We start from the raw sequence: 13,722 nt of genomic DNA, 5'->3' as shown, positions 1-13,722 counted from the left end.
GTGTGTTGTGTGTTAGTCGCTCAGTCGTGCCCGACTCTTTGCGACCCCATGGACTGCAATCCACCAGGTTCCTCTGTCCATGAGATTTTCCAGGCAAGGGTACCGGAGTGGGTTGCCATTTCCTTCTCCAGGGGATCTTCCCAACCCAGGTCTTAGAAACAGATTTTATGATCTCAATCCTTGCATCTTCTCTGCTTTGGAGCAGTCTCAGAGCTATCTGAGACGCTGCCTCCTGGGCTGCAGTCCTCATTTTGTCGCAAATAAAACTTAACTTGTAACTCTCCACTGTACATCTTTTTTAGTCAACACTTGGAATATCTACTTACCATCCCCCTTCCTGCCCCACTTCTCAACTCTCTGGAGGACTCTGTACCCAACAAGAGTGCACAGCAGGGCAAAAGGGAAGGGGGTGACCCTCTGGTAGATTCTCTCCATTCTGAACTGCGCCCTCCCTGTGGTCACTTCTCCCTAGCCCTGCTCACTGGCCGCCCTGCCTTCAGGTTCGTCTCCACCCTGCAGCTGAGTGAACTTAGAAAGGTCCCAACAGATCTAATTCCTTAGCCCCGTTTTCAAGACAGTGCAAGATCTGACCCTTGCTCACCTCTGAGGCTGCACCTCCCCTCTCTCCTGGACACTGAACTTTTAGGTTACTTCAATTGCCCTGGCCTTTGCTCAAGCCATTTCCCTTCTTAAGCCAACCACCGTCACCTCTGCCTGTTACTAGACTGGGTCAGAGGCTCCTCTCTCAAGGTGTCTTTCCCCTTGGGCAGGCTGGGACGTCGGGTCAAGGGCAGAATCAAGGTATTCACTGCCTTGGGTATGTTCGCTTCTATTCTGAAAAGGCCTCTCTCCGCACCCCAGCCGCACCCTCGCCGGCAGCAAGAGGCGGGCGACCAGACAGATTCTCCACCTCCTCCAGGGCTCCGCCCCTCCGCGTCGTTGGGAGCGCTTCGCCGGAGGGGACCGGACAGGGGCTCCCGGCTCCGCCCATTCAGCCCCGCCCTGGCCCCGCCCATCCAGTCCCGCCTCCCCCGGAGGGGCACCTGGTCGCGCTCAGCTGACGCCCCACTTCACGTGACGCTGGAGCTGGGGAAGCATGGCGGCGGCCACCGGGTGAGTGCTGCCGCTGTCCCTGGCCCTTGGCCGGCGGCGCGGAGCGGGGGGGCCTTGGGCCTGCCGATTGGACAGCGGCTGAGAGCCCCGCGCTGCCAAGCCGCGTCCCCGCCGGGCGTGCAGTGTGGCCGTGGGCAGCGCGCTTCTTTGCACGGGTCTGTCCTCCGAGGGCTGGGCGTCTGGCTGCGAGTCCCCTCCCTGGCCGCTGCCCATTGCCCTCAGGGCCGCCGTGGCGCTCAGGCCCCACCCGCGTGTGTGGCGTCCCCACTGTGCGGCCGAGTTGGGTCTCGGATCCACGCTCGCGTTCAGTCACGGAACTCCGATGGGAAGGCGGCGTTGCCAGGGTGCTGGGGACCTGGGGATCCGGGGAAGAGGCAGCATTTGAGATGGCCTTGGAATCCTCTCCCCTAGCTATTCCACTAGCAATTCCATTCTTCCTTCAGGGCTCAGATGGGACCTCCTCAGAGAAGCCTTCTCTTAAGCACCTTTCCCCCTCTTAGCAGCACTTGGTAAATAATATAGTACCTTAAAGAAAACCCCCAAAACCCAACGAACCTGTTCTTGTCTTCTCTCCATTTAGAGTGAGGTCAGGGCCTTTGTCTCCTTCACCACTGGGCCTCATTTACCTTGCACACATGCCTCATAAATTCTGCCCAATAGAAGAATGGTGAGCGGCCCTAGTGGAAGGAAGTGTGGACAGATGGGCCCACTGAAGCATTGAGGAGTGTCCCAGATGAAGGAACATTCCAAAGGTTGAGAGCGTTCTGGGAACAGGGGACAATGGAGTGTGTCCCTGTACTGGAAGGCACGGTGTCCCAGCTGGCTTTTCTAGACTTTGTCCTAAGGGACTGGAACATTTCCAAGGGTTTTAATCTGCTCAGATCTGCCTTTTAGATAACTATCTTCTGAGCTATGTGTGAGTTCAGGGTAAGACCTGGGCCTGGAGATGCTGGGGCTGGAAGGGGGTGTGGTAGAGAGAGCAAAGGCATTGCCTTAGAGGCTAGGCCAGAACTGAGATCAGAATGGTGGGCTAAATGGGTGTCTCTCTTTGGAAGGTGGGGAGAATGGCAACAGAAAATGGCCCCCTTAGTTGGCCCTCGAGGTTGGGAGAGCTTAGGGCATGCAAATCAAACATGTAATAGGCTCCTGCTGTATTCCAGGAAGTGTACTGAGCCTACCCTTAGGCATTCAGAGGCCACCTGTGTATATGTCATCAATCTGTCTGCCTCTAGTCTTGATGAGTGCCTTGGACTGGCATGGGTTCTGAGCTCAGGGGAGAGTGTGGGTGGCTTCACTCCCCGGATGGCATTTTTGCTAGTCCTTGAGTAACCCTCAGGCAGATAACTGCTTGCTAAGTCTCACATGAACATCACGGAATCCAGGGTCAGATCCTTGAACCCAGCCTGTGACCCTGTCTTAAAGAGCAGAGTGAGCAGTAGGTGCAGGCCACCCAGATGTGGTTCTATTACCACTGTATCTGGGCCACTATGTGGTCACAGGGAGTTCTAGTTGCTACATTTGGGTTCAGGGCTCCATGCTGGTTTGAGGTCTGCTGTGCTACCAAAGGTACAATGAGCCAGGCTGGTGATTGGGTGGGCGTGAGCCTAGAGCTGGCTGAATCCTGGAGGGAAGGCCTTTATAGCAAAGCTGATTCTCTGGGCCATGTGCAGTAAAAACTGAGTGACAGAGGGCTTGGAGAGGTGTGTAATTGGAAGGGAGACCTGAGAGGTAGCTTCCAGAGCTCAAGAGGCCCTCCTTGGCGAGAACCACCCCAAGCTGGTATTGGTTGCCTTGCTGGACACTTGGAACCCAGCAACTTCCTTAGGTGGAAGAGGCTTTGAGTGCGTTTCCAGCAAAGCTGTGTCCTAGTATGTCTGGGGACCTTGAAGAATGGCTTTACTGCTGTCATTATAGTTCTTCAAGGTCCCCAGACATACTCAGGGCATATCAGAGCGTCAGGCATAATGAGGCACCGCACCAAGTCATAGCCACAGGCTCCCCAGGAGTTGAATTTGGTTGCCTATAGAGTCCTCCCTGAACATGGATCTTCCTTGGTGGCTCAGTGGTAAAGAATCCACCTGCCAGTGCAGGAGATGTGGATTTGCTCCCTGCATTGGGAAGGTCTCCTGGAGAAGGAAATAGCAACCCACTCCAGTATTCTTGCCTGGGAAATCCCATGGAGCCTGGTGGGCTACAGTCTATGGGGTCTCAAAGAATTGGGCTCAACTTAGCGACTAAACAAGAGTCCTTCCAGATCCTGGGCCCAGGGAGGCCAGGAGGCTGAGGTGCTTGTTTGTGCTCCATGTGATTTGGGGAGCAGTGGAAGCCTTAAGTTAGCATCTCAGGTTCAGCTGGAAACTTGAACTGCTACTCTGAGGAGTGTTTCAGGGTTGATCGTGTTTGTCCTACCAGCCTGGGCGAGGACTTCAAGATTGAGACAGGGTTCCACAGCCCCCAGAGGGTCTGCTGTGAAGTCACCTCCACAACCCCCTCCCCCAATCCCATGACACTTGGTGGAAGGTGTCTTCTTGAGTCAAGCTTTGCATGGGCAGAGGTGAAACTGCCCTGCTGTAGCCAGAGCTGCTGTGTCGGTACCCCTCATGGCTTTTTCCTTTCTCCTCCTCCCTCTGCCCACTCACTGGCTGGCCCTGGACCGCCCTCATCCTCTCACATTTTGTTCTCATACTTGCAGGCTCAGCTCAGGAGGTACCTCCCAGAAGCCTTTCCTGACCTCCTTCCCCCCACCGCCTCCCCGATTTGGACCTCCAGTCAAAGCTTCCTTCTCAGAACTTAAGAGAATCCCAGTTTTTCCCTGCTGGCAGGATGCTTTTCTGCATCTGCATGCCTGCACATAGTGGTCAGGTGAGGGGTTGCTCCCCCTTCATGCCTCTGCTGGCATCCTTAAGCCCAGGGACTACTTCAGTGTGTGTCTCTAGGGCCCTGTGGCCACCTTGTGATTTGTTCTGAGTGACATGGTACCTAATGATTTCTCTATATTGGTCCAGGATGCCATCCTGTGTTCCATGGAGCCCTCAGAAATTGAGGAAGGGAGCCGTGGGTGGGAGTGGGGACAGAACTCTGAACAGGATGAAGGAATATCTTTAACTCTGTGAGTGACACTTGGGGTGGAGGGGCTGCTGCCCAGAAGGCTTTTGCCCAGCGAGGAGCAGCAGGTGAGCCGTCCTGGATGTGTCCCTGTGGGTTCATAGGTCACACCGGAGTCAGCATTTCTGGAGAGCAAGTATCTGGAGGAGTTAGATTCTGAATCAGAGCCTGTCTCCACCCTGATATGAACCTTGTGCTCTTGGAGAAGAGACAATGGGCTGACCTTGGGGCTGGGGTGAGGGGTGGGTCCGTGGGAGGCAGACTGGCCAGTGAGTGCCCCTTTGCCCTCCCAGGCCCTTTCTCAGGCCTGGTCTGCCTCCACACAGCTCCCTGGGTGTGCTTAGTCCTGCTGACCCTCCTCAGGAGAAGGGTAGGCAGGGTGGGAGATGCCGGCCTGCTGCTGGGAGGCCCCTTCAGCCAGGGTGAGATGGCCGGCCTTGCTGTCAGTCAGCCAGAGGGTTCAGTGTCTGGCCTGAGCCGGAGGCTGTGGCTGAGGAATTAGGCCGGTCTTTGGCTGGTCTCTCTTGCTGGGAGCTTAGCAGCATGGCCCCATTCAGAAGTGGTGTCATATCACAGGGCAAGGATGTTGTCCTCATCCATGCTATGGACCCCATGTGCATCCATGAGACCTTTTTATCCCTCCCAGCATGATTCCCAGGTGGCTCAGTGAAGAATCCACCTGCCAGTGCAGAAGATGCAGGTTCAATCCCTGGGTCAGGAAGGAATGTCCCCTGGAGAAGGAAATGGCAATCTACTCCAGTATTCTTGCCTGGGAGATCCCATCATCACAGGAGCCTGGCATGCTGTAGTCCGTGGGGTTGCAAAGAGTCGGACACGACTGAGCAACGAAACAACAACAACATGATGAAATAAATCACAGGGGAGGACTTCCCTGGTGGCTCAGACGGTAAAGCGTCTGTCTGCAATGCGAGAGACCAGGGTTCGATCCCTGGGTGGGGAAGATTCCCTGGAGAAGGAAATGGCAACCCACTCCAGTACTCTTGCCTTGAAAATCCCAATGGACGGAGGAGCTTGGTGCAGGCTACTGTCCATGGGGTCGCAAAAAGTCGGGCACGACTGAGCGACTTCACTTCACTTCACAAGGAGAACCAATTATATAGGAACACAGTTACTAAGATGTTAGGAAACAAATTTGTGGTATAGTAATATATGCTTCTTTATTAACACATTAAATAGTAAAAGCAGCAGGTCTAACCTTAATGTTGAAGTAGTGATGAGTAAAAGTGGTACTCTTGAGATGTGGTGACATCAATAAGGTGACATGAAAATACTTCTGATTTCTGTTGATAGATTCATGCACTGCTGATACTGTTGTGGTTTTTGTTTTGCTTATGTTAATAGCTGAAGAAAATGTTAATTTGAAAGAGAGGTTAGAGAAAATATATAGCTTTTTTTTTCCCATTCAAGTAGGTGGAGTCCCTAAACTCTGTGCGTTAATCCCTTGGATGAGAACCCAGCAGGTAGCCATTGAGGGAAAGGAGGGGTGGCTTGGTACTGAATTGGGGGACAGGAGAGGTTTTCCTGGGCATCAGTGTCACACCTTCCATGGGGGCAGGTCACTGGCTGTTGACAGGGCTGGCCCATGAGGGCTAAAGCTTGTTCTGTGGGTCTCTTTGATACCCTGGAGTCTTTATCTGCTAGCCCCCACTATCTCCCCTGGGCATTGCCCGTGCCCTTGGCTGCCTGCAGTAAAGTGTGCCTTATTTACACTTGGACTTGGAGATGACCTGGCTTTTGCCTTTTAAATTCCAGATGCCAGTTAGCAAAAGCTCCAGCAGAAACCAGGTGGGGATATTTTATTTGGCTGCTTTTGCTGAACTTGCAGGGAGAAGCCACCTGTGATGGCTCTGGGCCCAGTGTTCTCTCTGAGGGTTGGTTTATGCCATGAGAAATCAAAGGGCATGTCTCTATACCCCTGAATTCTGGGGTGCCCTGCAGTAATAAATGATTGCAGCCGTTGGCCTGCCTGGGGGCTCTGGCCAGGCTGCCTTTCTCTGTTCTGGCTGAGCCCATGCAGGATTAGGTAGTATTGTCGATTTCCTTTGCAGCAGCAGCTCATGCTCCCAGGAAGGGTAGCTTGTCGAGTTTCCTGTCTTGACCTGGACTGCTCGGCCCTTGGGCCAGAAAACTCCTGTCCAGGTGCCCTGAGGAGTTTAGGTCTCTCAGAAAGTTCTGGATAAGATGAAGTAAAAGTCGCTCAGTTGCATCCGACTCTTTTCGACCCCACAGACTAGCCTTACAGGCTTCTCCGTCCATGGAATTCTCCAGGCCAGAATACTGGAGTGGGTAGCCGTTCCATTCTCCAGGGGGATCTTCCCAACCCAGGGATCGAACCCAGGTCTCCCACATTGTGGGTGGATTCTTTACTGTTTGAGCCACCAAGGAAGCCCAGATCAGATGACGCCTAGCCCTTCTGAGAGCCTTCCAGGTTCCAGGGATCCAGGGATGCAGTGTCAGCTGGTTTTGTTGTTTCGTTGCTAAGTCATGTCCGACTCTTTCACGACCCCATGGACTGTAGCCCACCAGGCTGTTCCTTCCTTGGGATTTTCCAGGCAAGAATACTGGAGTGGGTTGCCATTTCTTTCTCCAGGGGAGCTTCCCAACCCAGGGATCGAGCTCACGTCTTCTGTATCATAGGCGGATTCTTTACCACTGAGCCACCCCGGGAACTGGTACCTGGTGTGTTTAAGGAGGGAGGTGGGGAGGGGGTGGGCTGTGCAGGCTGGGGGCCAAAGCTGGGCATTTTTAGGCACTGGTGCTGTTGAGTGTGCACGGGTCTAGGCAGCTTTGGCCGGGGCCTCTGCAGCGGTGCTGCCCCTTCTGTGCTATGGGGAGTCCAGAGAGACGAGGCTGTTTCCTGAGCCCACCCCATGGGCTTTGCTGAATGAGGGGAAAAAATGGGGGAGCACAGGGGACTCTGCAGGGGTGCTGGCAGCTGCACTTTCAGTTCCTGACGGCACGGCCAGCTGGGATGCTGGCCTGTTTGTGAGCGGTCACCTCTTCCTTTCATCCTGGTGCTGAGCATGGCAGGCAAGTGGTCTGGCTGGGAGGAAGCGCTGGCCCCTTGTGTCCACCCTCCTGGGAGGGTCAGGAAGGGCCGTGCCCAGGGAGGCTCTAGTCCCGTCAGCACGTTGGGGTGGGCAGGACCTCTCTACCCTTCCTGGCCCGGCTGGTCTAAGGGTGGGGCTCCCTTCCCCTCTGGGGCTGATGTGGCAACTTCGCACAGCTGTGTGGGTGGCCCCACGCTATGACAGGTGCTCACTCAGCAAATCTTCATTAAGCACTTGCCACATGCCGAGCACAGAGCGTGATATGGGGCGGCTCAGACCAGGGCAGACCCAGCTCTCTGGGCTTGTGGGGTTTCCGTTCTAGGAGACGGAGGTGGACTTTGCCTGTGAGCACCGTCTCTCACTGCAGCCCCAGGCAGTGCCCCCTCTCTCTGGGCTGTCCCTGCCCTCCTGGACCTCCACTGGCCAGAGAGCCTGCAGGGCCTCCCTCCACACAGGTCACATGTCCCTGCCTAACTCCTGCCCCCTGGCCCCGACCTTGCTGGCCGCCAGCCCACTCGCTGGGACTGCCCTTCCTCCATTTAGTCATTCACACAGCGCTGTTTTGGGCTTCCCAGGTGACGCCAGTGATAAAAAAAAAAACCCACCTGCCAATGCAGGAGATGTAACAGACCTGGGCTCGATCCCTGGGTGTGGAAGATCCCCTGGAGGAGGGCATGGCAACCCTTCTCCAGTATTCTTGCTTGGAGAATCCCATGGACAGAGGAGCCCGGTGGGCTACAGTCCACGGGGTCGCAAAGAGTCGGACACGACTGAGGTGACTCAGCACGCATGCAGCACTGTTTTAGGGGCCTGGAAGGAGGCGGTCCCCACCCTCATGGAGCTTACATCTTACCCGGGGAGACAACCAGCAAGTAAACATATACTGTTAGACAGTGATGCGTGCTCTGGAGAGGTGGGAAGAGAGCAGTGGATAGGTTTGGGTGGGGTTGTTGGAAAAGCTTCGGGGAAGAGGGGGTATTTCTGCAGAGGCCTGGATGAAGTGAGAGCATGAACCTGGTCAGCACTGGGAGAGGGTGTTCCTTACGGGGAACAGAGGTCCCAGGTGGGAGTGTTCTTGGGGTTTAGGGAAGAGTATGATGCCTGTGTGGCCCACCTCAGCACCTTGTGGCTGGAAGTCTGCACTGGGGTGGCCAGACATGGGGAACGACTCTCCAGAGGATTTTGTTGCACAGAGAGAGAAGTAGATGCTGGTGGGTGTGGGGGTCAAGGGGCGTGTTTTTACTTATTTTAAAGATGGGTGAGGTTCCTGTGCATCTGAATGCTGAGAATGGTCCCCAGAGGGGACAATTGATGCTGGAGCAACTCAGGGGATTGGGAGGGTGGGGAGAAACATGAGGGGTAGCGCAGGTTACGCCCAGGTGGAGGGGACACCTCAGCCCAAAGGCCGCAACTTCCAGGTCCACCTGGTCATGGTTCTCCCTCAGTCATTTGGCACATACAGGCCTGGTTCGGCTCAGTGCCTGGTGCTGAGTGCCGCACGTGTGTGTGTGTGTCCTGTGCTGAGTGCCGTGTGTGTGTGTGTGTGTGTGTGTGTTGAGGACAGGAGAGTGTCCCAGCTCAGGTGAGAAACAGCCCGGGCTGCCGGGTCTGTGACCTACAGAGAAGATGCAGCCTGCAGACACGTGGGCAGGGCTCTAGTGTCGTCTGGGCCAAATCTCACATGGATGGGAAGCTCCTTGAGGGCAGGAACTGGAGGGTAGGGGATGTGTCTGGGCACCGTTATAGCATTGCCCTCTGTGGGCTCATCTGTCTACTGGTTAAACAGACCCAGCTGCCCCTCATCCCACTTGTCTGGCGCTCAGGGCCAGGAGGGGAGGGTGTGGTTGACAGCCCCTGTGGTCCACCAGCAGCCTGGCCAGGAGCTGTTTCCGGGTCACACGCAGGTTGAGCTTGGATCAGCCTGCCACGTACTAATGGGGGTCCGGTGCCAGGCTGGGCCCTGCAGCCGCCCCAGACTGTGCATAGGGCATGTGCCTGGTGGTGCCAACAGAAGCCTGCTCATGTCTTTGCAGACCCTCATTTTGGCTGGGGAACGAAACTCTGAAGGTGCCGCTGGCACTCTTCGCACTGAACAGGCAGCGCTTGTGTGAGCGGCTGCGGAAGAACCCAGCGGTGCAGGCGGGCTCTGTGGTGGTGCTGCAGGGCGGCGAGGAGACGCAGCGCTACTGCACCGACACCGGGGTGCTCTTCCGTCAGGTGAGCCCTGCCGGCAGCTTCCCGCCTCTCTGGGCGTGCACTGGGCCTCCTGTGGGCCTTCTGCCCTCCTCCAGCATCAGGCCCGGTGGGTCTGGGCAACTCTGCCCTCCTGAGGGACTCGGAGGTGGTTCTCTGAAGGCAGGCCAAGGCTGAGGTCCCCAAGGGGGCCCCCACTCGAGAGGGCAGAGCTGTCACCAGTCAGCCTCAGCTCTTTCAGATCAGAGTACAGGGGGATGATGTTCCTGGGGAACAAGCAGGCAAGGCTTCCTGGAGGAGGCAGTATCGGGTGTGGATCCTGAAGGTCAGCATGCATTCTGACAGGTGGAGCTAGGGTTGGGTGTTCTCGGTGGGGGAATGGTATCCACAGGATTGGACCCCAGAGGTGGGGCTGGGCAGCCTTCCCTGGGCCGGGAGAGGTGCTGATGGGGAGGGCTGAGTTCCTGCTACCAGATTTTCCCACAGCAAGAATGGACTGGCGCTGCAGAGGTCCTGGGAGGAGGAGGCGTGGGAGCAGGGTCTTAGCAGGAGTCCAGCGCCCCGGCATTCATCCCAGCTTTGCCAGTGCTGATGCCTTGGGTTTGGTTTCCGCCCCTGGGAAGTGATCCAGGGGCTCCGCAAGGTTCTAGAGCCCTGGGGGATGGCTGTGGGGGCCAAGCTGTAGAAAGCCAGCCTGGACGTGATGGCCTCTGGCATCACTCAGTTCCTGGGGACAGGAACAGGACAGTCATCAGAGGCTCACCCAGGGGGCCCTAGGCTGGCCCAACTTTACAGATGAGGAAACAGACTCAGAGGGAAATGCCAGAGGGGGAGCTGGGATTAATTAGAACCCATCTGCTGACTCCAAGTCTCCCAGAGCAGGGGTCTGACGCACTGGGAACTCCCTGGCGCCAGGCAAGGCCTAGAGGACATGGCTGTCGAGCATCCAGGTCAGGGAGCAAGCAGGGGAATGGGAAGGGAGCTGAGCATGGAGAGCGGGCAGCAAGGCGTGGCCTCCGCAGCTAGACAGTGTCCACCATGCGGGGCACAGGCCTGGATCCACTGCTGGGAGCTATGGCGCACACAGCATCTTCCATGGGAAGTGTCTCCTACTGGAGGGCTTCCCTCAGCCTCTTCGTTCCTGTCGTCCCCGGGTCGCTGGAGATGTGGAGGTCTAAATAAGTTTTCTCTGCCTCGTCCTGATGCTTCTTGAGGTTTCCATAGTCTGCGGTTTAAAAACCAATCTCCTAAATTCAGCTGTTGGCTCCCTTACTGATGTTTTATGCAAGATTAATTTTAGAAGAGCGCCTCCTCCACTTCATACCTTTACAACGATATTTTAGCTCCGTGTTTAATGCTAAACACTGGAGTCATCAGCTGCCCCGGGGGTGGGAGAAGGAAGGAAGAAGTCTTAAATGGAGGAATCCGCTTCTAAGCAGATGCCTGGCCTGGGCGTCTTAAGTCAAGGTGGCACCTTGCCTGCCTGCAGGCAGTGGGGGTGGCAGAGAGGTGGGGAGGGACGGGGATGCGGGTAGGGCGTTGCCAGATCTGTGATGCTCGTGGGCACCCGTGTCTTAACCTGTCCCGTCTGGGACCTGAGGGATGTGGCAGGGGAGGTGGGGGTGGCGGGTAGGGCTGGGACATGGGCATGAAGCGGGGTCTGAGCAGCCAGCCAGGAGGAAGGAGAAGACGGCAGTCGGTTGGAGGGGGGCACAGTGCTGAGGTGCAGGGCGGTGTGAGACTGAGGTCAGATTTCAAGAGCCGGTGAGCCCGAGCCGACTCTCTGGGGTATGGGAAGGAAGGCACTCAGTCAGACCCTCCACCTCTCTCCTTGTGCTTTAAGTTTCTGTCCTGCCGGCTGGGTGACCTGGGTCCTTGTTCCCACCACAGGAGTCCTTCTTTCACTGGGCGTTTGGTGTCACTGAACCAGGCTGCTACGGCGTGATCGACGTGGACACCGGGACGTCGACTCTGTTTGTGCCCAGGCTTCCTCCCAGCCATGCCACCTGGATGGGAAAGTAAGGAGCGATCTGGGGCTGTGACCATGCCTGCTGACCACTGGCTGGCTGGCTGGGGGTGGGGGCAGGGCCTGCTCTGAGTGGCAATGGCGAAGGGTTAGCAAGGGGCAAGGGTTAGCGGGCAAGCATATTAACAGCCTGCTCTGGGCCAGAGCCCTGTGCCCGTGGATGGGAAGGAGTGTCAGAGCCGGAGCCACAGACCATTTTCATGTTTGTTTGGAGGTGCTGTTTGTTAATACTGAGATTCCGGATTCCCGGCTGTGTTGAGATGCCTGAGGCCTTGGCTCTGGGTAGGGGGGACCATCGCTGTTGTGTAGCGTCCATGGGAGGTGGCCCCACGCTGGTGTTCTGGAGTTGGCTCTGGTCAGGGAGGACAGCCTGGGGTCCTTCTCTGAGGCCTGTTACGGATCGCATGCTGTCACAGCATGCCTCCCTTGTGCCGGCCTCTGGGCTAAGCCATGAGGGGCCGAGGGTGTAGGCCCTGCCTCTGGTGGCTTAGCTGGGAGGCAGGGTCATGCTCTTGGGGCCAGAGGCCGGGGTGAGGCTGAGAGGCTGCCACACTCATCATCTGGGGTGTCTGCCAGCGCCAGGACCCTTGGCCACATCCACTGCTCCCAGGAGCCATTCCTGCCGGCTCCGAGGTGCTGAGGCGGAGGCCCTACTTAACTGGGCATGCTTGAGGCGATCAGAGGATTCTGCTAGATGCTCTCCACCTTCTAGCGTGTCATTTCTGCCAGGAGAGTGCTTATTCTGGGCTAATGTACAAATTGCAGCCTTCGCTGCCTCCTGGTCCCAACGCTCATTGTCAGGTAGGCTGGCAGGTCTGAGGCTGGTTTGAATGACGAGGCATCTGTGCGGAGGGCCCCCGGCCTCAGTGGGCTTCTCTGGGCAGCGGGTCTGACCACTGTTGGCGCCCCTGATGCCTTACCTGTGGGACAGCCGTGAGGCCACTCCCGAGGCATCGCCAGGCCTTTAGCCAGTTAGCCACTGTGCGGTGGTTACACGGTGGGATGGTCACTGCGCTGTGACACTGGAGCGAGGCAGTGAGGATGCTGGGGACAGGCAGCTTGTAATGTCCACAGTATTTATGGCCTTTCCCTATGGAGAGCTGGACTCGTTTCCCTCCTGCCTGACTCGGTCAGGACCTGGGTCACAGCCTCAGTGCATAAACGTGGCTGGGTCACTGTGTGACTTCTGAGTGAAGTGAGTGTTAGTCGCTCAGTTGTGTCTGACTTTTTGTGACCCCATGGACTGTAGCCCTCCAGACTCCTCTGTCCACGGGATTTCCCAGGCGAGAGTACTAGACTGGGTGGCCGTTCTCTTCTCCAGGGGATCTACCCAACCCAGGAGTGGAACCCAAGTCTTCTGCATGGCAGGCGGATTCTTCACCATCTGAGCCACCAGGGAAGCCTGTGACTTCTGAGGCTAGACTGTAAATTATGCTGTAGTTTCCACCAGGCTCCTGCTCCTCGAGCCCAGCTGCCACGTGGTGAGGAACCCAGACTCACCTGTGTGGAGGGCCCCGAGCCCGGCCGCCAGCCAGCACCACCCGCTGGAGCCTTGGGCCTCTTGGGACTCTGTCCCGAGCCCTGACCTTCACGGTCTGTGGGTGTGATACATGGTTTTTTACTCCCCTACGGGTCAGGGTGGCTTGTCACAAAGCCCTGGGGACTGCAGGAGTTTCCTGGTGAGAGTTTAGATCTGGTCTGGGTGAGAAGATTCTCCCAGAGCCCTCCCTGCATCCTGAGGCGATCACAGAGCTGTAGCCTCAGCCCTTCCTGCCAGTAGCATGTCTGGGGCCCCTGTGCCTGGGCGGCCCCTGTGGCCTTGGCCTGCCCGCCCTCTCAGCCTCCCTGTGGCCCTGCCTCCTGGCCCCAGGTGTGCTGAGATGCCTATAGCATCAGAGACGGAGCCCCATGAGACGTCGGTGTGGACAGTGGTGAGTTTCCATCAGGAAACGTGGCGGGGCTCTGAGGGTGTCCCCACTTCTGACCACTGATGCTGCTTACACAGGGCTGACTCTTGCCAGAAGTCAGGGAGTGCCTGTCTACAGGGTAGGATGGACATCCTCCAGGGCGTGGCTCCTGCCCTGGGGATCCTCCAAACAGCTGAGCAGGTCTCACCCTGCCTCCCCACAGCCAAATGGCATTTGGGGGATTTTGTTTCGGCTGCTTGGCATGACATGTGGGATCTAGTTCCCCGACTAGGGATCTAACCCTTGT

The 13,722-nt window shown here is 56.9% G+C and overlaps 1 protein-coding gene and 1 long non-coding RNA gene across 2 annotated transcripts in view; one reads left to right on the top strand and one right to left on the bottom strand.

Annotated features, from left to right (window-relative positions):
• Positions 1-813: 813 nt before the first annotated feature.
• Positions 814-1,954, bottom strand: LOC138418692 (uncharacterized). Its single transcript, XR_011248680.1, has 2 exons — positions 1,669-1,954; positions 814-1,468 (listed from the first exon to the last, which is right to left on the bottom strand). It is a non-coding gene; the product is annotated as an uncharacterized lncRNA (long non-coding RNA).
• PEPD (peptidase D) overlaps positions 936-13,722 on the top strand; it is a 120,020-nt gene continuing 107,233 nt past the window's right edge. Inside the window, exons 1-3 of the mRNA XM_069550313.1 lie at positions 936-1,113; positions 9,323-9,506; positions 11,373-11,500. Coding sequence (XP_069406414.1) covers positions 1,097-1,113; positions 9,323-9,506; positions 11,373-11,500 — 329 coding nt within the window. The 5' untranslated portion in view covers positions 936-1,096. The remainder of the gene's footprint in view (positions 1,114-9,322; positions 9,507-11,372; positions 11,501-13,722) is intronic.

Source organism: Ovis canadensis, chromosome 14 (assembly GCF_042477335.2).
Source record: "Ovis canadensis isolate MfBH-ARS-UI-01 breed Bighorn chromosome 14, ARS-UI_OviCan_v2, whole genome shotgun sequence".
NCBI classification, from domain to species: Eukaryota; Metazoa; Chordata; class Mammalia; order Artiodactyla; family Bovidae; genus Ovis; species Ovis canadensis.
The sequence above is the reverse complement of the archived record's forward strand: the minus strand, read 5'-3'. Positions and strand labels throughout refer to the sequence as shown.